General features: G+C 37.7%; 2 protein-coding genes across 2 annotated transcripts; one reads left to right on the top strand and one right to left on the bottom strand.

Moving 5' to 3' along the window:
- Window positions 1–460: 460 nt before the first annotated feature.
- On the top strand, window positions 461–10053 carry gsnb (gelsolin b). The gene is made up of 16 exons (XM_036598586.1): window positions 461–535; window positions 808–1001; window positions 1498–1652; window positions 2659–2820; window positions 2950–3099; window positions 3885–3974; window positions 4083–4215; window positions 4302–4606; window positions 5187–5320; window positions 5591–5681; window positions 6403–6573; window positions 6681–6855; window positions 8842–8963; window positions 9089–9166; window positions 9320–9380; window positions 9562–10053. Exons 2-16 carry the CDS (start codon window positions 809–811, stop codon window positions 9729–9731), a joined length of 2190 nt encoding a protein of 729 aa, XP_036454479.1. The 5' UTR covers window positions 461–535; window position 808; the 3' UTR covers window positions 9732–10053.
- Window positions 10054–10407: 354 nt separating this feature from the next.
- Window positions 10408–18744, bottom strand: LOC118827291 (transcription termination factor 1-like). The gene is made up of 10 exons (XM_036598587.1): window positions 18649–18744; window positions 16339–17239; window positions 15214–15399; window positions 14728–14806; window positions 14507–14631; window positions 14226–14430; window positions 14026–14112; window positions 11760–11825; window positions 11127–11212; window positions 10408–10912 (listed from the first exon to the last, which is right to left on the bottom strand). Exons 2-10 carry the CDS (start codon window positions 17198–17200, stop codon window positions 10710–10712), a joined length of 1899 nt encoding a protein of 632 aa, XP_036454480.1. The 5' UTR covers window positions 17201–17239; window positions 18649–18744; the 3' UTR covers window positions 10408–10709.
- Window positions 18745–21260: the final 2516 nt, after the last annotated feature.

Raw genomic sequence — 21260 nt, 5'->3', positions numbered from 1 at the left:
TATTATTTATTACAACCAAAACATTAATATTTTTTTTCTGAAACATATTAAAAATACGTAAAATAAAAACAAACAATGAAATATATGAAAATTCTGACGTGACGTATCATTTTTTAAGCCCACTAACGCTCACTAACATTCAATATATAGTGATAATATAAAAATATAAAAGATAGTATACATTAAGGCGTAAAATTAAATTGATGCGCATTTTTATTGCTTGCAAATCATTTAATATAACAAACAAAACGTGCCTACATTCTTCACAGTCTGCTCAGAGGAAGCCAACGTAATGTATTTCCCCAGCGACCCTTTGTTTTCTTTGTATTTGTTTTTCTTACTGAATAAATGCAGAGTGCACAGTTTAAATAATGAATCATTTCTCCTCGGACATTTAGGGCGTGTGGGCGCGGTTTTGCCCCATTGGGAGGGGCCTGGAGTGCACGTCAATAAAGCCCACCTGCCCTCTGCAGAAGGAACCTTCCGTCTTCAGCTTATCCTGACTGAGGCGTGTTGTCTACACCGCTGGTAACAGGTAATCAGTGTCTTATGTGAAACAACAGATCAGTTGATCAGCTGAAGTGACTTATTGCGGCTCTGATGCTGCCTGAGATCTGCTGGCTTTTCTTAAACAATCAGATCTGTTCAAAATTTTAGCAGCCTCTGGGCTGTTTAACGTAGAGATGGGACACAGATGGGGATGCAAAAAGCCTATTCAGATCACATTTGTGCTAAAGGGTACCTCGTATAGTATTTATATATTTTTTCCACAGCAAATGAGGTTAATAGCTTTTTTCTTTTCTGCAGCATGGTTTATCATCCTGAGTTTAAGAGTGCTGGGCAGAAGCCTGGACTTCAAGTATGGAGGATTGAGAAAATGGACTTGGTGGCTGTCCCAGAGAATCTGTATGGAAGCTTCTACACAGGAGATACCTACATTGTCCTCAATACCATCAAGCAACGTTTAGGAAGTCTACAGTATGACCTCCACTTCTGGCAGGGTGAGACTGTGACCTGTTATTTGATACACTTATAAAGTTCTTTGTCTCCCTTTTTTTTGATGTGCACTAGGACCTAGACAAAACTGTATGCAAAAGTCTGAACACCCCTGGACAAGGCAGATTATGTGTTGTTGCTTATCTAAGTGAAAATAAGTTAACACATTCTCTACAGAGAGCAGACTTAATTATAGAATTTTTTGGTAGGTTTTAGTGTGCAATTTCTACTTAGTTTTATGTACTGGAAAAATAAAAACATAAAGCATAAAAGGTGCCTTAACTTTTGCACAGGCCACACTTTAATTTTATTTTGCCCAATATGTTAAGCTCAGCAAATAAACAGTAGTTGTGCATAGAAATATGCATTAGTGTGTTCTTTATAGAGGATGGGTTAACTTGTTTTCATTTAGAAAATCAACAGCATGTGATTTGACCACGGGTGCCTAAACTTTTGCATGTCCATACAGTGTGTTTTAACCATCTCCTCTTTTTTGTTCAGGCAGTAGCTGCACAATAGATGAGAGTGCTGCAGCGGCTATTTTTACTGTCCAAATGGATGATCACCTCGGGGGGACACCTGTTCAGTATCGCGAGGTCCAGGGCTATGAATCAAAAACATTTGTGGGCTACTTCAAATCTGGGCTGACGTACATGGTGAGCAGGACTACATGTTTAAGCATAATAACGATTTACATATGGGGGGAGGGGTATCCTGCCAGAGTGAAATGGGCAGGGAAGGGGGAGGGGCTTATGCTATGCACACACCTGGGCTTTTTTTCTGAAGTCACCCAGAAGTTGTAGTGGTTGCAGTTTTTGGGGACTATTTTGTTAGATGGCTGGTGCTGCAAGACAATTACAGTCATATGCAAAGGTTTAGGCCCCTCTGGTCAAATGATGTTTTGCTGATTTTTTTTAGGTGAAAATAATTTAACAAATCTTCTATGGAGAACACTCTTCTGCACATTTTAATGCACAATTGCTGTTTATTTGCTGAATTTAGCATTAAAAAAAGATAGTGTGGCTTGTGCAAAAGTTATGGCACACTTTATTGTTTAATTTCTTTTTTCCAATATGCTAAACTCAGCAAATAAGTAGATATTGTGCATTAAAATGTGCAGAAGTGTGCTCTCTGTAGAGGATGTGTAGACTTATTGTCACTTAGAAAATCAGAGGGTATTCAAACTTTTGTATACGACTGTGTAATTAGAGCTCCAAGGAGCCCTGCTGGTGACATAAAAGTATAAATAGGTACAAATAAAAGTAATGAATGGCCACGACTTAGTAAGGTGTGGGAATGAGATCCTAAAGTTGCATGGCCACAACTTTGTAAGGCATGATCTTATTCCCACACATAGCCACACATTAGGATGTCGTTTTCACGCTTTAATAAGGCGTGGCCATGACTTATCTCGTTCCCACACCTTACTAAGTCATGGCCACGCATTTTTTTTTATTTATATGGGATGTCACCAGCAGGGCTCAGTAAAGCTCTGTAGAATTAAGAAACACAAAATATCAAAAACTCTAATTAAATATTAACTCAAGATTGAAAATTGTCAAACTTATGTGAAAATATGTCTATTGTTACAACCCTAATATGGTACATCCTTTGGACTGTATGTTTCTTTATGGGTGTTATAACTGTCTCTTTTTACCTTAGCAAGGTGGAGTGGCCTCAGGGTTCAGACATGTGGCCTCTGGTGAAGTGGAGATACAAAGAGTCCTCCATGTTACCGGCAGACGAACAGTGAGGGCAACAGAGGTTCCTGTGAGCTGGGACAGCTTCAACCAGGGAGACTGCTTCATTCTAGATCTGGGAGAGGCAAGAGAACATCAGTGTTTCGTGTCAGTCTTGCCTTTCACTGCAAGCTGTTATTGTTTATATGCAAAAATCTTTGATATATTATAGTCATTGTATAATCTGCTATACTGTTACTATGAAATGCCCCAGGAACTATACCAGTGGTGTGGCACCAAGAGCAATCATTTTGAGAGATTGAAAGCCACCAATATTTCAAAAGCTATCCGTGATAATGAGCGGCATGGAAAAGCAAAATTGTACCTATGTGAAGAAGGCTCAGAGCCTGGCAAGATGCTGGAGGTAAGTTTGGACAGAGCAAGCATTCATGTCACCATTTTCCTGTTTATGGGCTAGTTTTCCAGAAATAGACCAATGTCATCTAAAATTAGGCCTTACGTGTCATTGTAAAATAGTTTCATGCTAACTTTTTAGATTATGCACACAAAGCTGCAATAAGCAGTGTATATTGTAATTCTATGTTTATTGAAGGGCTATGTATGTAATACATGTTAGGTATGTATGTATGTACAGTAGTGTGCAGAAGTCAGAGACCACCATTCATTTATTTAATTTCTGGTCAAAATGGCCATAATGCTGGATGAGAGGAGCTCCACTGTTGCTTCAAATATGAAAAAATCCACAGGTATTTCTGTCCATCCTTCCACTCAACACTATAAGTCTGAATGAATGTGTAACTGTCTGAAGCTCTCATTGAGAAAAGGAAATAGACAAAAAAAAACAAACAAGAAAACATTTGCAAGTTAAACAAAAAAGCTGCTGGTGGTCTTAGAACAATGGAATGACCACCACAGAATTCAGACTTCAGCCAACTTCTGAGACTGAACAGAGGTGTGTGGAAAAAATATTGGCTGCATTAAGTAATTGAAAAGTGGTCTTTGAATTTTGCACAGTATTGTTTGTATGTATGTATGTAGCAGCTTGTGACCAAACATAACAAATTCCTAATACATCGTAATATTTATGATCAAACAACAAGAAAGTAAATGTGGATGTTTAATTTTTCTGTTTCTGTGCATTATCCTAAAGCCATTTATGTAAACAGCAATCCTTTTATGACCTCTAAGATTCTTGGACCAAAGCCTGAACTTCCTGACACAGACTGTGATGACACTGAAACTGATGCATCAAATAGGAAAATGGCCAAGTTATACAAGGTAATGCTCAACCACTGCCATTTCTTTATTTGACTTTTTTTGTTTTTTTTAATAAATTCAACTGAAATTGGCGAGAGGGTATAATGCTCTATAAAATCCAACATCAAGGTGTCCGATGCCAGTGGAGACATGTCTATCACTCTGATAGCAGGAGAGAATCCCTTCTCTCAAGATGCACTGGAGTCCACTGACTGCTTTATCTTGGACCATGGCTGCAGTGGAAAGATCTTCTTCTGGAAAGGTCTGTAGTGAACTGTAGTGTATTTGTTAATAACCCCTACCTGTAAATGAGAACATTTTACAGATTAAGCATTAAAACAATCACAGGTAAAGAGGCCAGTCCAGAGGAGAGGAGCGCAGGGATGAAGGCTGCAGAGGAGTTCATCCAGAAGATGGGCTATCCAAAACACACGCAGGTCCAGATCCTGCCTGAAAATGGGGAGACTCCTCTGTTCAAACAGTTCTTCAAGGTTTGGCGTGATGTGGCCCAGACAGAGGGGATGGGGAAAGCCTATGTGCCCAACAAGGTTGCCAGGATTGAGAAAGTGCCCTTTGATGCCTCTACACTGCATGACTCAAGTGCCATGGCTGCTCAGCATGGGATGTTTGACAAAGGGGACGGAGAGAAAAAGGTAAATGTCATATTTAGGAAATGATTAAAACATTAACTTGTATATGTAAACATGTCACCTTTTAAAGGACCCATATCCAACATTTTTCCTTGAGGTCCACATACAGTTGTCTGATTTTCTGTACCATAGCTCATTTTTACATGACCATTTTCCAACCTCTCTTTATATTTAGAATGAATTCCGTAGAATTAAAAAGGCTGTTTTTGTTACTGTGTCTTTAAGACTGTTATAAGATAAATAAACTCTGTTCTGATTAGCTGCACTCTTATACATCATTCGGATAGTACCCAGAGCTGAAACACTGCTTAGAACTTCAGTATGAATGAGTGGAGCTAAACTGCTGTAGGTTGAATAAGTGTATACATGTAAAGATGTAAACCTTTTACATATTACTTGCAAAAAACATAAGGAAAATTTGATTGTTAATTCTATGAGTCCTTTAAAGAAATGGAATATGTTTAGAAAAACCCATTGCAATGGAAACAAGCTTTCCAAGAGAGAGCTTTAATGATTTCTGAACATATGAATGTCTTAGTATATCGTTAAAGCTGGCATCATTTAACTGCATCTCTCTGTGCAGATTTGGCGCATGGAGGGATCAAACAAGGTGGAAGTTGACCCCTCTACTTATGGACAGTTCTATGGAGGAGATAGTTACATCATTCAGTATGGCTACCAGCATGGGGGGCGTCGTGGCCAGATTATCTACATATGGTGAGACCTAAAGACACAGCTAGTGAACCACCCATAGTGAACAGCTAGGATGGTGTACGTTTTCAAAGGAAGATTTGGCTGTGGGCCAGCGGCTTTGTCTGTTCATGTTACATACTCTTGAGTAATAGTATCCGACAGGGTCACCTAACAGTATCATTTACCATCATTATATGTATCACTTGGCATGACTTCAGTTGTTGCAAGAGTGAGTCATGACCACAAAATGGCTATTGTGAAAGTACATAAAACATATAGTATTATAACACTCAGGCAAGGAGAGGATTCAAGCCAAGATGAGAAAGGAGCTTCCTCGATCTTGGCTGCTCAGCTGGATGAGGAGCTGGGAGGAGGAGCAGTGCAGGTAGAATACAGATTCATCATCTGTCTTATTGACATACTGTTTCACCACTATATTGTAGCTAAAATCAGGGGCAGCACAAGGTAAGCTTTAGTGGAGGGCCCTAAATAAACGTACATTACTAGTTTAATTAAAACAACCCATTTAGGCACATTTACCCCTTTATTCTTCATTACATAAAGGGCCCGTATCATGTTTTGCTTCTAATTTTTTTTTATTTTTATTTTATTTCATTTATATGCACCTTATAACGTATATATGATTTTATGTTCCCTCAAGGTCTTTTTATGAAGTTGTGTGGGTTTTTGTTCCAAAAAACTTTTTACAAGACCATTTTCTAACTTCACTTTATCCCTTACAATTAAACAAGCTGTTTTTTGTTATCGTGACTTTAAGACTGATATATGTAAATAAGCTCTAATTAGCAGCCCTGTATTGTGCCTCATTCAGAAAGCAGTTTGCTTAGTATATAGTATTTATCTATTTTATTTTATGCATTATTTATTTCTTACAAAATAATAAATATTATTATTTTTCTTAGCATTTATTAAACTTCTTTCCTAATCAAAATGAATAAAATATCAAGGTGGCCCCCAAGTAGTATGTCGCTTAGGGGCCCCAAATATTCAGGAACTGTTAGCGTTGGAGATTTATGCAATGGTAAGGAGGGACTTACAGAAATATCGATATAGCATATACTTGTCAAGATGTCTCAATGCTATAGGTGCGAGTTGTTCAAGGTAAAGAACCTCCCCACTTCATGAGTATTTTTGGAGAAAAGCCAATGGTGGTGTACAAGGGTGGGACTTCCAGACAAGGTGGCCAGACAGAGCCTGCAGAGATCCGCCTCTTCCAAGTGCGGTCCAACACTGCTGGACACACACGAGCCATTGAGGTAAATGGTTATGTAGATTGAAGCATTTCAGGGACTGTATTTTGTATTTTCATACATATTGCATTTATCCTGGAAAGCTTTTTCATTCTTTTCCACTCCCAATAAAGGTTGATGCAGTGGCCTCCAACCTCAATTCCAATGATGCCTTCATCATGGTGAACCCATCAGGCTCAGTGCTGTGGGTGGGTCAAGGCACCAGTGATACTGAGAAGCATGGAGCTAAATACCTGAGTGAAATCTTAGGGTTGGAGCTTTTTGAAGTGGCAGAGGGTGAAGAGGGAGGTATGGTGACAGTCTAAACCTAAAGGGACACTCCTTCCAAAATTAAAAATTTAATCCTGGCTGCATCTGTTGTGAACATGCATACTTGAGTGAGATTTTCTGATTAAAGTACTAGGAAATCCTCTTTCTGATAAAGTGCCTTGAAGGTGGGAGAAACCGCAACTGCTTTTGCCCCCTCTTGCCCTTCTTCTTTTCACCATTAAGCTCTTGATGCCAGAGCTCTAAGGGCTAAACATTGAGTCAGAAATCTTACAGAAAGCATAAAATTTGATTCAGATCTGAATTTCAGCAGCCATGTAAAACGAACGAAAACAGCCCTTTACTATTTTCAGAGTTTAAAAATTTCATGTCACAACAGGACTTAAAAACTAATTCATGCATTTATTTCCAGCAGGCTGGACTACTGTAATGGCCTCTTTACTGACCTTCACAATGCAGCTGCTAGAATGCTTACGAGAACTTTGAGATCTTAGCACATTAGTAAAATCCTTAAGTCACTGGCTACCAATTAAGTACAGAAGTGACCTTACGCTGCTTCTAATTGTATATAAATTGCTAAATGGCCTTGGACCAAAATACATTATTGATCAGCTGGAAGTATGTGAACCCAGTAGGCCTCTCTAATCACTCGTGGCCAGTCAGTTAGTAGAACCCAGAATCAGAACCAAATATGCCGAGGCAGCATTCAGTCACTATGCTGCCAACTGCTGGAACAAACTTCCAGATGAGATCAAATACACTTTAAATGCAGCCATTGAAAACGTTTTTTGCCTTTCGCTTTATCGTGATCATTTTAATTTCTTTTAAGCCCTTATTTTAGTTGCTATTTATTGTCTTTCATTTTTAGCTCTTAAAGTGCAATTTAAGTTTTTAACTTGATTTTATTGTGTTTTATAATTCTCTTTTATTTGAGCTATGTACATTCTTTTAATGAACTATCTTTGCAAAAGCCTTTCTGAGGTGTTAGATCTCAGGATATGATAGGCTCCCTTATTTTTGCTGCACTTTATCTTAGCACTTAAGTTCTTTTAATCCCTTATTTTATTTGCTATTTCATTATCTTTCATCTTTTAGCTAAGGCTGCTATTCAACTAGTTAAAGTGGTAACTTTTGGTGCTGTTCCCCACTGAGCAAACTGGAAATGACTGGAGTATGATTGCAGTAGCATTTCTTAATTCGTATGCACTTATGTCTTTGTAATAATCCTTGCAAAAGCCATTCTGAGGTGCTATTATTTTCTATTTGTGTTGAATTGCCACTGTGTATAAAACCTGCTATACAAATAAACAGGCCTTTCCTTGGCTTGCCAAGTGAATGCAGAAGGAAGGCAGATGCTAATGTCACTCCTAGGACACAGTATATCTTAGTGCAGCCAAATAATGGTCTTCAAATCATCATTATAATGGACAGAATAAATTACTGAAGTGATGTAAAAGAATTGAGACAGGGAGAACAAGAAGATACAAGCTAAAATTGGCAAGCTAGATACCTGGCTATCCAGGTAAGTTACCTTAGTTGCTTTTTTCCCTGTGGCTGAAATGGGGCAGGGACTCTGGAATCAATTTTGTGCTGAATAAAGACAGAATCACTATTTTCTTGCTCAACCACCACTAAAGCTAGCTTGTTTGCATTTATTAGCCTATAGATCAGTGCCTCTGCCAGCAGTCAAAACTGTTTAACACCATTGCGGTTTACAATGGTTGTAAGATGTGTTTGTATAATGCATGCTGGGTACTGTAGAGAGAGAACACTAAATTAAAAATAACCAATGAGGCTGAGCAAAAGAATTCTGCGCTACAGCATACCTTATACTGTGACAACAAATCCTAATATTAAACTAGTTTTAGGCCTGAAATGCCTCATTAGGTGATACCATAGCCATTTCTATGTGTCTATTCCTAATCACTCTTTTTAAACTGTAGAATAAAGTGGTTATTGTACAGGTGACATGCCTTTAAACTCAGTGTTTTTTTTTTTTTTGTTTAGAGAACTTCTGGGAAGCACTTGGGGGGAAAATGGAGTATCGCACCTCAGAAAGACTGAAGAGCAAAATGGACTTGCATCCTCCTCGCCTGTTTGCTTGCTCTAACAAAACGGGACAGTTCCGTGTAAGTTTTTCTATGTTCTCAACCAGCATGTGCCTATTAACCCCATTAAATCTAAAGCAAATACTTCCATCACAAATGACGGATAATTCAAAAGAAATGCCTCCCGACATGTCTCCTCACATCAGATAGAGGAGGTACCAGGGGAGATGACTCAAGAGGATCTGGCTCCTGATGATGTCATGATTCTGGACACATGGGATCAGGTAAAGTCTGAGGAGCTTCATGATCAAAACTTGTTTGCTTGTTTACACTATACAGTCCATATACACTGTGTGTAGGTGTATATGTATGTATGCATGCGTATGTATAATGTATGTGTGTGTGTGTGTGCGTGTGCGCGTGCATTTGCTTCCAAGGTCTTTGTTTGGATTGGAAAGCAAGCCAATGAAGAAGAGAAGACTGAGGCAATGACATCAGGTACAAAAAGAACTAAAATTAGTGTTGATTTCATAAAAGTCTTTTTTGAATAATTCAGCTTGCATGCAGTTATGTCATGAACAGTGAAGAACATACTTTCGTACCTTGCGACCATGTTCATTCATAGCTTAGTGCTCTTTCCTGTAGTTCCCAATCCTCAAGCTGTTCATTGTCTCCTCAGCTGCTCGATACATTGAAACGCACCCTGCCATCAGGGACAAACGGATTCCTATTGTGAAGATAATACAGGGCTTCGAGCCTCCCACATTCACTGGATGGTTCCTAGGATGGGACTATGACTACTGGAGCTGTGGTCCACTGGAACGAGCTATGGCTGCACTGCAGCACTGAATCAACCTTCGCAGTGGGAGCACCAGTTAGTCTGATTCAGTATAACTCATCAGATATACTGTCTCAAACAACAGTGTACTACTCCAGTTTTGTGGGTTGTTTCATGTAGTTATGTACTACGGTTAATAGGAATAAAATGCTGTATATTGTTATAACGATATGTGATCAGAATGCCAACCACTGGCACTATTCAGTATGAAGCCACAAAACATAGCACTGCAAGAGATGTCGCTCTTAAACTTCTGAAAACTTCTTGTATGTGGGTGTTGACAAATATGCATTAGACTGAACCACACCAATAAAGCAATTTCTTATAATCTATCATGTCAAAAGTCTCAAGAATTAAATGCATGTTTTAGTACAATAACTCAACTTACAATAAAATATAGATTTAAGTAATGAGACTAATTTTCTATTCACTAAAACTTTTAATCAAGTAATTGGCCTTGAGTTCACCACTTGAGGCATTGGATAATAATTTCACTAGAACTTACTGATGTTATACAGCTTCCTCTGTAAGAAAACCACATACACAAACAAACTGTCTAAACCTCTGGGTCGCAGGGGGGCAAAAAGCAGGAAACACCCTGAACAGCTCACCAGTCTGTAAGAAAACTATGATCTAATTTTTTCAGCGTTAAAAGGCAAGAATATCCACAGAAATGAGGCACAATCCTTGATGTTTCACATAAAAGTATATGTAGGGCAGATGGTTACACAAGAGATGTTTACAAAAATAGTACAGTAAAAAAATGACTGTGTCTCTTTCAATTAGAATGTAAACAAAAGTGACCATTTGGTCATAACAACCCTGTTTCATAGTGCAAATAATCCTGAGGCGACTCCTGAAAAAGGCTCTTTTTTAAAAAAAAAAAAAATCCGTCAAATCCTTTATCCTTTGTGTGTTCTCTTTTTTTTTGAAAGGTGACAGTCGTTTCTATTCATGTCAGTACACTTGCTGTTCTGTCAATGCTCCTTTTATCCCTCTGTATTGATATCAACTATGTACTGGATGATGTCCTCATCGTCATCATCATCATCATCCTCATTAATGTCCGGGAAGATTTCAGAGAGAAGGAAGGTCTCTTTTTGGTTTTCATTGAGCCGCGTCTCACCACCATGGTGCTCCAGTTCCTTTTCAAGGTGTGGCAGGACATTCTCATACAGAAAATCGATTGTATCTAGTAAAAACAAAACAGAATATATGAAGCCCAACATGAAATGTTTCCAGTGCTGAAAACGTTCATTTTCTCTAACTTTCCATGGCTTTTCTTGGTACCATTTCAGCACAAAACACTGTTTTAATCTTAATTAATTTAAGAAAGCCTACTCGGCAATGTAAACAGTGCTTGCAACTTTAATTACAATGCTTTTCTAAAGTAATAATGGTCTTACCTCCAAAAGACTTGTTTTGCCAGTTTGGCACATGACAGACTTTCAGTTTGTGCCATTTTCTTTGCACATACGATGGAGGAACATCCCTGTAGAGGAAGAAAATAAGAAACGACATTCCAGATAACACATGTGGACAGAAATAGCCATTAGAATTTTACACTTGACATGGACACTGATTTGATTATCTATCAAAAAATATGTCCTGAAACGGTGGGTATGCAATGTTCATACAAAAAAACTTCAAGATGTAAAACTGATGGGGAAACGATTAAAAACCTTAAGGATAACAACCTCTTTTCAAAGAGCTGTCAGATGTTATGATTAATACTACCCTGTCAACATAAACACACAAGTTTGGCTACCTACTCTAAATACTAAGAAAGCCTGATTTAAAAAAAAAAAAATTCCAAAGAAAAGTTGCTGAAGCTCACAACCTCCATTAGTCAGGGCATGTTGGAAGAAATTCAGCACTGTTGCTACCTTGACTATTTTACCTACTACAAACTTTCTCAGAACTGTAAATAAATTGTTCAACATCACATGTCATGCATAGCCATATATAGTTTTATGTTATTCAATGTGGGTGGCAAGAGCATCACATGAAAATAGTTGCTCCTCTATGATCATGCTTACCCAATCACTGTTGTCAGGTCATCCCAGTTGACATAGGCAACATCATCTACTTGCATTTCATACATCCTACAGCGCAAAGGACATATTTTAGCAAACAATACAACACAGCTTCAAAGTTAAGTAGACATCCCAAACAAATGCAAAGAGTGTGGATCTTGTTCTGCACAGCTCCACCCTCCAGTTTGGCTTTGTTAGTACAGCGAGGTAAATTGGATTTATTTCTCAATTCAGATTTTTAGTGTTCAGATTGCAAGATACAAATGACCACTTTGGTTGCCCGTATGGCCACATTGTCACAGTAGCAACACATGCATGCAGGCAAGAGTACACCTGGCAGATATTCCACGGAGTGAGCTTATAAAAGCTGCACATATTTAAATTAGCCAAACAGTTCACTCCAGACTAATCAGGTTCCACTAACACAAGGAGAGATATGCTCCTGCTAATTTACAGATGTTTAGTGTTTTATGCAAGTAAATAATACTTATAATAATACAAATAATACATACTTTGTACTTAAACATAATGCTTAAACTTTAGTCTAAAACGCTATAGAAAAATTACTGATTAAAATAGAGAACTAATTAAAAATTATTTAAAGATTTAATAATTTAAAGTAGCAATATTTATTAGACTAACTTTTATCCATTACTCCACTGAAATGATGTTAGAAGCAGCATGTATAAAATACACATGGCAGCAGGTGAAGGTGAAACATAAAGAGAACTCCAAACTGTTAAGTGTAAATGTAGATAATCTTTATATATATAGAAACCAAATGAATATTACATCACATATTACATCTAACCAAAATGAAGGCTCCTGTTAATGTCTCTGGTTGGGTGTGGCTCCCTCAATGGACCCGATTCCAGAAAAAAAGCAGCACTAGATTATAAATGGAGCTGCCCCATCATTTCAGAAACACACAGAAATTTTCAGAGATAATTCCCCCAGTGAAAGAAAAACATCTTCCAGTATTGGGAAATGTCCTGACTCTACTGATCCTCTTGGGGATGCACATTCAGAATTTGTAAATGATATTACTATGAAAAACCTGTACGATTGTGACAATGTTCCCCAGAAAGCCTGCAATGTTCAGTGGTACTAATTATCCTCTGATAATGCAGGACCATCCAGGATCAGCAAGGATCAGCAAGTGGAAGCACATACTCACATGACTTCAAAAAATTTGCTACAAAAAAACAAAGTGTAACTGCAAATGAGAAAGTTGGAGTGGAGCTGGAATTTAAGAAACAAAATGAAAATGAATATGCTCATTACATATAAAATTGAACTGAGGCTTTATTCCTGTCACAGACTCACTAATCACTTTTCTTTTCTGCTTTATTAAAAGATCTTTACATCATTCAGCCTACAGTGTTACCGTTCACACTATGTAAAATGCACAGGCTCTCTGTGGTGTAATTAAGAGATGCTGCAGTTGGTTGAATCTTGACTTTAGGTGCAGACTTTGAATAGGGTGTATGCAGAAAAAACACTGCTAACTCCTCAGAGTAGGCTAGAAAATACAAACTCACGAGTAAACATTAGTTACACTTGCAAAGGCAATCGTAACTTTGGGGCTAATTTTGGGGTAGCTGTAATATCTCTACCCTGCATAAACAGGGTAATCTGAACAGGCTGAAAACAGACTTGATTTAAATCACCTTCATGCAGTTAAATACCTAAACCTTCTCCATATTAGTTTATTAATCCATACCCGTTTATATTTGACTTTTTAATTGAATGTCGTTTTTAAAAAAGTAATTATATCTCTAATGTCAAATCTTATTAGGCCCCACAGTATATTCGTAATAGAGTATGCTCTGTATGCAGAGCAGGTCTGTCCAAAAGCATATCTTGTCATGGTAACTGAGTGAGGCTTAATATTAGCTTCTTTCGTGGAACCAAAATTGAAAACTAACCGGGCTTACTGAAACAAGCCAGGCTTACTGAGTTAGCACACTTTCGTGGAATACTGCCAGGTTCTAACATCAAGAAGCTCTGCACTCCAAATGATAAAAAAAATAGTCCGAGATCTGATCTGAATTGATTTTAAAACCATGAACAAATATGACTTGAATCTAACTGGAACATGTATTATGTATAAATATGCATGAAATCTTTCATGCACACAGCGAATATGTAAACTGTTTTGCAAAGGGGTAGAAACTGTCAATTCTTCTCAATAAGAACCAATAAAAGGTGCAAAAAAAGAGAAAACCTTAAGTTGTGTAGGCAATAGGATTCACACACAGGCACTTACGCTTTTATAAGCTTTACTTTGACTTCGTCAGAGTTCTCCCCTGCGTTCACTGCTCCAGACGACATTTTCACAGCCAAAACTGACATCCTTAAAATCGCAAAAGAACAAAAAAAAACACGATTGTACAGCAAAGAATGACAGGCAAAAAATACTTTTGTATTAAAAATGTATTTTAAAATGTTCCAAAAAAGTTCCCTTACCACTTCTCTCTGCACTTGGTCCAAGAGCGGGTTTCCACCTTTGCAGCAATTTTCTGCCAGGGAAGTCTCTTGTACAACATCTCCCTGCTGACTATGAATGAGTCTTCATTTGTAGCTCCAAGCTGGAGTTGGTTGACTATATGATCTCGCACAGCTCGCAAAAGCCTTCGTATTTCCTTGGGGGACCATCTGCCTTCCTTAACAGCTAAGTGACAAAAAGCATATTAGGACCACAATGTAAACAATTATGGCCAAGATAATGCACAAGAAACTTCACTTACCAATCTGGGAGTATCGTTTCTCAAGTGAGATGGCACTTCGACCAGTCAACTCTGAAATCCTCTTCCAATTATTACCATACATTGTGTGCAATTTGCACAACGTGTGAATTTCTTCCTCTGAAAATCTTGGAAAATAAAATGAAGGGAAAAAAAATCTATTTAAAGAAAAAATATTTGGAAACACTTGGTTATGTCTGCTGCACCTCAAATTTGTCTCTTACTTTCCCTTGTGATTGCTGCTATCAAAGACTCTTCGCCCACGAGCATAAACATCATGACAGGACCTGGGAATTCCCTCTGCTGTTATGACAAACATTACACAAATTAGACAGTGGACAGCTATAGTTATAAAATAGTTATAAAAAAAATAATTATATAAAAAAAGGTAAAAAAAAAGCAGTAGACATCAATAAAGGTTTATATTTTTGTTGTAGCCACTAATACTCCGCATAAAAGTGACTCAAATGCACAAAACATCCATGTATAGTGCAAAAAGGTGACCGTACTGAACAAAATCTACTGGCATCTAAGTGACCCCTCAAAGCTCCAATAACTAATTATTGTGTAAGTCTGGGACTATTCAAAACTATATCATGTTCTTTATCACGTTCTTGAGTCACTTCAACGTGAGTAAATTCATGCTGTCCGATTTAGGTTGTGCACCACTGTAAACTACTTCAGGTGCAAAATAAAATGCACACACTTACCAATCCTTTCAAAGAATTTATGCACCCTTTTAAGCTTCTTTATGTTCTCCTGCTCTTCTTTGAAGTAATGAGTAAAAAAGAGCTTGGTGGCACTATCTATTCCAGTGAGGGCCATGAAGTTTTCAACGTTCTTCCGTAACGTCTCATTTTCTTCCACTGTGAACCTTCCACGATTCAGGGGGAAACCTGGAAACAAAGATCAAGTGAAGCCTCTGGTGTAGTTCTTTTGTCTGCAGTCAGAAATACAGTTGTATGCAAAAGTTTGGGCACTCCCCTCAAATGATACCTTTTGCTGGTTTTTGAAATGAAAAGAAGTGAACACAAAAGTCAACATCTCAAGTATGTAAAACAACATTAAGTTAAGCCAGTGGCATTTTGGAAACTAATGGTTTTTCATATTGCTTGTGTTAATGTTTTGCTATCCGGTGTCGACCAGAGGAGGATGGGCTCCCCTTTTGAGTCTTGGTTCCTCTCAAGGCTTCTTCCTCTTGCTCTTAGAGAGTTTTTCCTTGACAATGTCGCCATTGGCGATGCTCATGAGGGCTTGGACCTGGATTTTTCTGTAAAGCTGCTTTGTGACAATGCCTGTCGTAAAAAGCGCTATATAAGTAAACTTTGACTTGACTTGCTATGAACTGATGAAGTAAAAATGGAATTTTTCAGCCACAATCACAAAAAACATACGTCACAATCCTCTGACTTGAACATCATTGTAAATCTGTGGCTACATCTTAAACATGCTGTGCATGCAAGATGGCCCAAAAATACTGCAGAACTAGAAGCGATTTGCATGCAACAGTAGAAGAAAATATCTGAAAGAAGAATAGAAAAAGTAGAGAGTTCAAATGTTTGCACATCATAAATAAAATTGTTTTTTTTTCCCATTTTTTTAGTTAATCAAATATGTAAATGCATGTAGTTTATTTGCAGTTTTTTCTAAATAGGTTCCTGCAGAGGTTGTGTTTACTTCTTTTCACTTCAAAAATCAACAAAACAGGTGACTGGTCTAGGGGTGCCCAAACACTGGCATACAACTCTAAGTGTCTAAGGATGTCCTCCAAATAAGCAACTAAAACACATCTTGCATTAGCATACACATTCAGAAATAAAAAACGTTCAGCTTACCCTCTTTCTTGAATTCCTTATATCTCGGCAGGTCATAATTAATCATTTTATTTATATCATTCAAACTTCGTGACTCTACATTTGGAACAAATTCTTTGAGTTCCTCCAAAAGATGTCGATCAATCATTTTTTCATCTCCTTTACTATATTTCTTCTTTGTAAATGCGGTGCCAGTTTGTCTCATCGGACTTGCTGGCTCTTTGTAAACTTCATCAGTCTCAATCGGAGCTGTGTGTGTGTGTATTGACTCCACATCCTTGAGCTGTTCTGCCAAAATACTGGAGTCCTTGCGTTTCACTTTATTTTTCTTTTTCTTAACATGTTCTTCACGTTTCCCATTGTTTTTTGTCTCACTTTCCTCCCACTCCATCGTTACGCTCACTTCTTGTGTGTCATGTGGGTCTACGGAACTACTCCTCCTTGAAGACTTTTTCTTCTTTTTCCTTGAAGTCTCTGAGGCATCTTTTGTGGATACTTCACATGTAATATTCACTTCTGTCTGTTCTAGCTGCTGTTTTTTTTTCTTTCTTGGAGACGCTTCATGAGGTGATGTTTCACCTAATGAGCCATCTGCACCCTTCAAGTCCTTCTCATCTTTTAACTGTTTCCTCTTTTTCAGATTTCCATTTTCCTGGTGTCCCTTGGCCTGCAATTGAGAACATTCATTCTCACCTTTCTTTTGCATCTTTTTAGCCTTTTTTGAACTGCCAGTCAGTGTCATAAGTCTTGCTGAATTTGGTAAGTTGCGAGTATCAGTGACTGTCGGCCATGCATCTTTGAGGGGACTTTCATGTGTACGGGTGGGACTCATCTCCAGGAAAGAATCATCGAATCCCTTAGAAGTGTTCTTTGTTTTTCCCATCTGTTCACCTTTTATAAGTCTGCATTTAGATTTCCTCTTCTGTTAAGGAAAGAAAGAGGCATTACATCCCCTACAAAAAAGAATTACAGCAAAAATACAAACAATTTATGTAATGCTATAATCCTTTGTACTATTTTCAATTCTACATAATATCCATGTAGCACTATCCTATAAATCTAGAATGTTTGTTTAGTAGAGATTTATATAGTATTAAGGGGAAACGAGAGAAAAACAATAGGTCTCATTCACCAAGAAAAGTTTTTTCTTCAATTTGTTCTTGAAAAAGGTCCTCAGAAAAAGTCTACATTAGATTCATGACGTGTTCTTGGACCACAGAATTGTTTGCACCTTTGTGCTCGAGTGTGTATAGATTCTGTTCTTACTTAAGAACAAATACCAACATACTGTCGAGCTAAATCATATCTATGCCTGAGATGCCGGAGTTTTGTGTGTACAGAGTGATGACACATAAATCTACACACAGTTTGGGGAAATAAACTAGAATATTAGTTAGTTTTGATTTTATGACACATAAAACCCACCTAGAATAAGAAGCCCCCTGACGAATACTGCCTTAAATACTCATTGACGTTTCACAGAATGAAAATAATTCTTAAGTAGCTAATATGCTAAAAGAGGGGTTCTGCCTCTGGTCTGTGTGGCCTTCTTATCCCGACAATCTAACTTTATATTTTCACTTTAAACGAAATAAAAAATATATCTTCACCTCCTCAAAAACAAATGTAGCTTACTGCTCTCTCCACCACATTACCATGGTGAGCTTCTTCCCTCAAGTTAACCTACACTTTAAAAAAAATCTTCAAGGGTTCTTTAATAAAGAGAATGATTCTATTTAGAACCAAGAGTTCTATATAGAACCATTGTATGCTTAAATGGTTCTGTGCATGGTGAGATGGTTCTTCAGATCGATAAAGAACGTGTTCTATATAGAACCAAAATAGGTATTATTCTATATCTATTCTTACAACGTCAAGCTTGAAGAACCCTTTTTGGTGCTATGTAGAAATGCTATATAGAACACATTCTTTATCAGTCTGAAGAACCATCTCACCATGCACAGAACCATTTAAGCATAAAGTGGTTCTATATAGAACTTTTGGTTCTAAATAGAGTCAATACCTTTACTAAGAACCCCTGAAGAACCATCTCTTATGAAAAACATCAATAGCACACCATAATAACACCGTAATAAGAAATTATTCCAAGAAAATAGAAACTGGGAGAGGTGAAGGGTTGTTATGCTCGTTAACTCACCTTGTCAATAATTAGGTTTAGCCCGCCAAACACCACGTGTTTCTTTTTCGGTCAAACTAAGCGTTCTAGCTAACATTAGCTACTTACATATCTACAGTTCCTTGCAGCAAAACAGTTGCAACATTTCGTATCACGCCTCGCAGTTGTGAGATTAAAGTGTAGTATGTTTTTACCTGCAGAAAGTCGCATGTTTCACAAACGTGCCTGCCTGGGTGAGTCGAATGTTTTGTTTCCTGTAATTTGACACGAGGCGCTCCTTTGCTGAAATGCGGCACTGGATCCGCGCTACTGCCACCTAGTGTACAGGAAGGTAAGCGACAGCAGCTAGAGATTCTCTAATACAGCGGTCACCAGTCCTCGTCTTGGAGGTCTTCCTTCCTGGACGTTTCACCTACATCCCACGTCTAACACACCACCTTCAAAGAATCAAAGAGGCATCTGAAGGCAATAATTAGACTGATCAGGTGGGGTCTATTAGGGTTGGAGCTGAAGACTGCATTGGTTACCACTGCTGTAATATAAGTGGCAATCCTTATTTCTGTAAGTTTTTTCTTTATTTTGTTTTATTTTATTTACCTAATTAATTGTTTTTATTTTACTTTTTTATTTATGTGGGGATTTATGCATTGTCTTTTCATTTCCATATTAATCTGTATGTTTAATTCTTCCAAGCTGTAATTGGAGCTGTACATTAGCCCTATGATTGTTTAATTATTATTTTTTTAAGTGGCAATCCTTTGCTGTTTGACATGGACCACTGTGGTCGTGTCCTTATTCTGTAGTGGGTGCCATGCTCTTATGGTCATATAAGAACTCCGGGTCCAAAAGGAATTTCTCTGTGAGAAGAACAAATGGAGTTTTCGAAAACTGCCTTTGTCGCATCCTGTGGTAATCAAAAATGTTCCAAAGCTGATACATTTTTCCTCTCAGTGGATCCTCTGAATTACGAGGTTGTTAAAGAGTCGAAATATGAAGGTTGCTATGTGTAAGCTGATGCTACTGTGCACAGAATTGACGTCATTAGACTGGCAGCCTCCTTAAACCATGCAAACCAGCACACTTTGCCAGTGTGGTAGTGTATTTCCATGTGCAGACTAAGGGCAGATGAAAAGAATTCAGGAAAAAAGAAACTGCTTTTCCTGTTCAGCAGTTATCTGTTCTTCATCTGAATCACAAAAGCACTTCCCCTCCTGTTCATATTAAGCTTAACATTACTTGCACCCAGGCTAATTCAGTACAGACTCAGCTTAACATTATTGCTTACACCCCTCAAATGATCCTAATTATTCTCTTAATGCTGGTAACATTTTCTCCAGCTTCTTGTAAGAATTCTTTCGTGCCACCTTAAATGGTGAGGCGCTTTAATAACTGCTGTGCCATTTAAGGTGGAACAGGAACATTTAAACTAGAAGCTGGCAACAGGGGCTAATCAACTTCATTGAGAAGTGAAAGGCTAGAAAAGGAGTTTAAAGGCTGCTCTGTTTCTGCTTGACAGATGGGTAACATTAACTTAATTTTGCTGTTTCACAGAACCAACAGGTCAGTGATTGCTAATCACAACTGCTGCACCATTTAAGGTGGAACAGGAAAATTTTAAAAGAGGACTTCAGCCTTTTCGTTTCTATCTTTGATAAGGAGATTTAGGCCATCAAAATATCCTACACGTTTATTTACCACAGGGTGTGATAGAGGTGGTTTTTCGAAAAGCCCATTCATTTTGGCCTTTGAGAAACTGAGCTTAGAACCGGAGTTCCTAATAAGGCAGACTACAGAATGATGCACATCTACGGTGGTCTACTAGAGCACAGGACCCCAGCACTTAAACTACAAAATACAAATATTTAAATTATACCCAGAGGCTGTAACTGTAGTTAACCTACATTTACTTAAAAGTGCTCTAGTAAAATGTTGATAGATTTGTTCTTTCCTATTTTCAAATGCTAATACTTTTACAGTAGCGTTATGAGATGTACTTTACACTCAGATACAGTCATGAATACTTTGTGGTTAATTCCTTTTTGTGTTTAATTCTGTATATCTATAGGAAACATTTGGATATATATTAATATGCAGTTGTAATTACTTCTCAATACTTAAGCATTTTAACTTGATATTTTGTACTTTCACTCAAGTTCTTTTACAGAACGTACTTTAACTTTTTTCTTTTCCCCTCTCTTTGTTGTCACATGTCCTCAAAGATGTGAAAGAGCGAAATAAGCTTAAAATAGGTTTTTCCTCCTCACGTAGGTTCTCAGGACTTTTTTATAGATAGTCTGTAAAGCCTGGATTAACACCATGTATATAAATATATTTCAGCAGGCTAATTAGCTGACTTATACTTTGGTGTATATCCACTTTTTTTCAAAGACAACAGATATCATCAGGTGTTAGGTCGAATGTCCAAGTTCTTTTTTTTCTTTTTGTTATCACATGCGATTTGATCAATCCACATCAATACATGAAAACCATTTTACGTTTAATGTCAAAGTGAGTTCACTAGATGGCGCTCTATTGTATCTGTTTGTGCAGTGGAGCCTTGTACTGATCGACCAAGCAACGGCCACGCCCACTGAAATCTGCATCATTTGTTAGACCGTCCGAAGTTACATTATTGTTGCACCTTTTGTATTTTATCTGTATGCTTAATGTTTTATGGGCTGACATGTTTTGCATTGATGTGGAAAGTTATGTAAGAAAAAAAACTGGACATGTAAATGGGCTATTTTTGTTGTTTTAATGTAACTTTCCGGAGCATAGAATGGATGTTAAAGTTATTTTTTTATTT

Source organism: Colossoma macropomum, unplaced genomic scaffold (genome assembly GCF_904425465.1).
Source record: "Colossoma macropomum unplaced genomic scaffold, Colossoma_macropomum, whole genome shotgun sequence".
Taxonomy (NCBI): Eukaryota; Metazoa; Chordata; class Actinopteri; order Characiformes; family Serrasalmidae; genus Colossoma; species Colossoma macropomum.
Note: the sequence above shows the minus strand (reverse complement) of the source record. Positions and strands in the feature narration are given on the sequence as shown.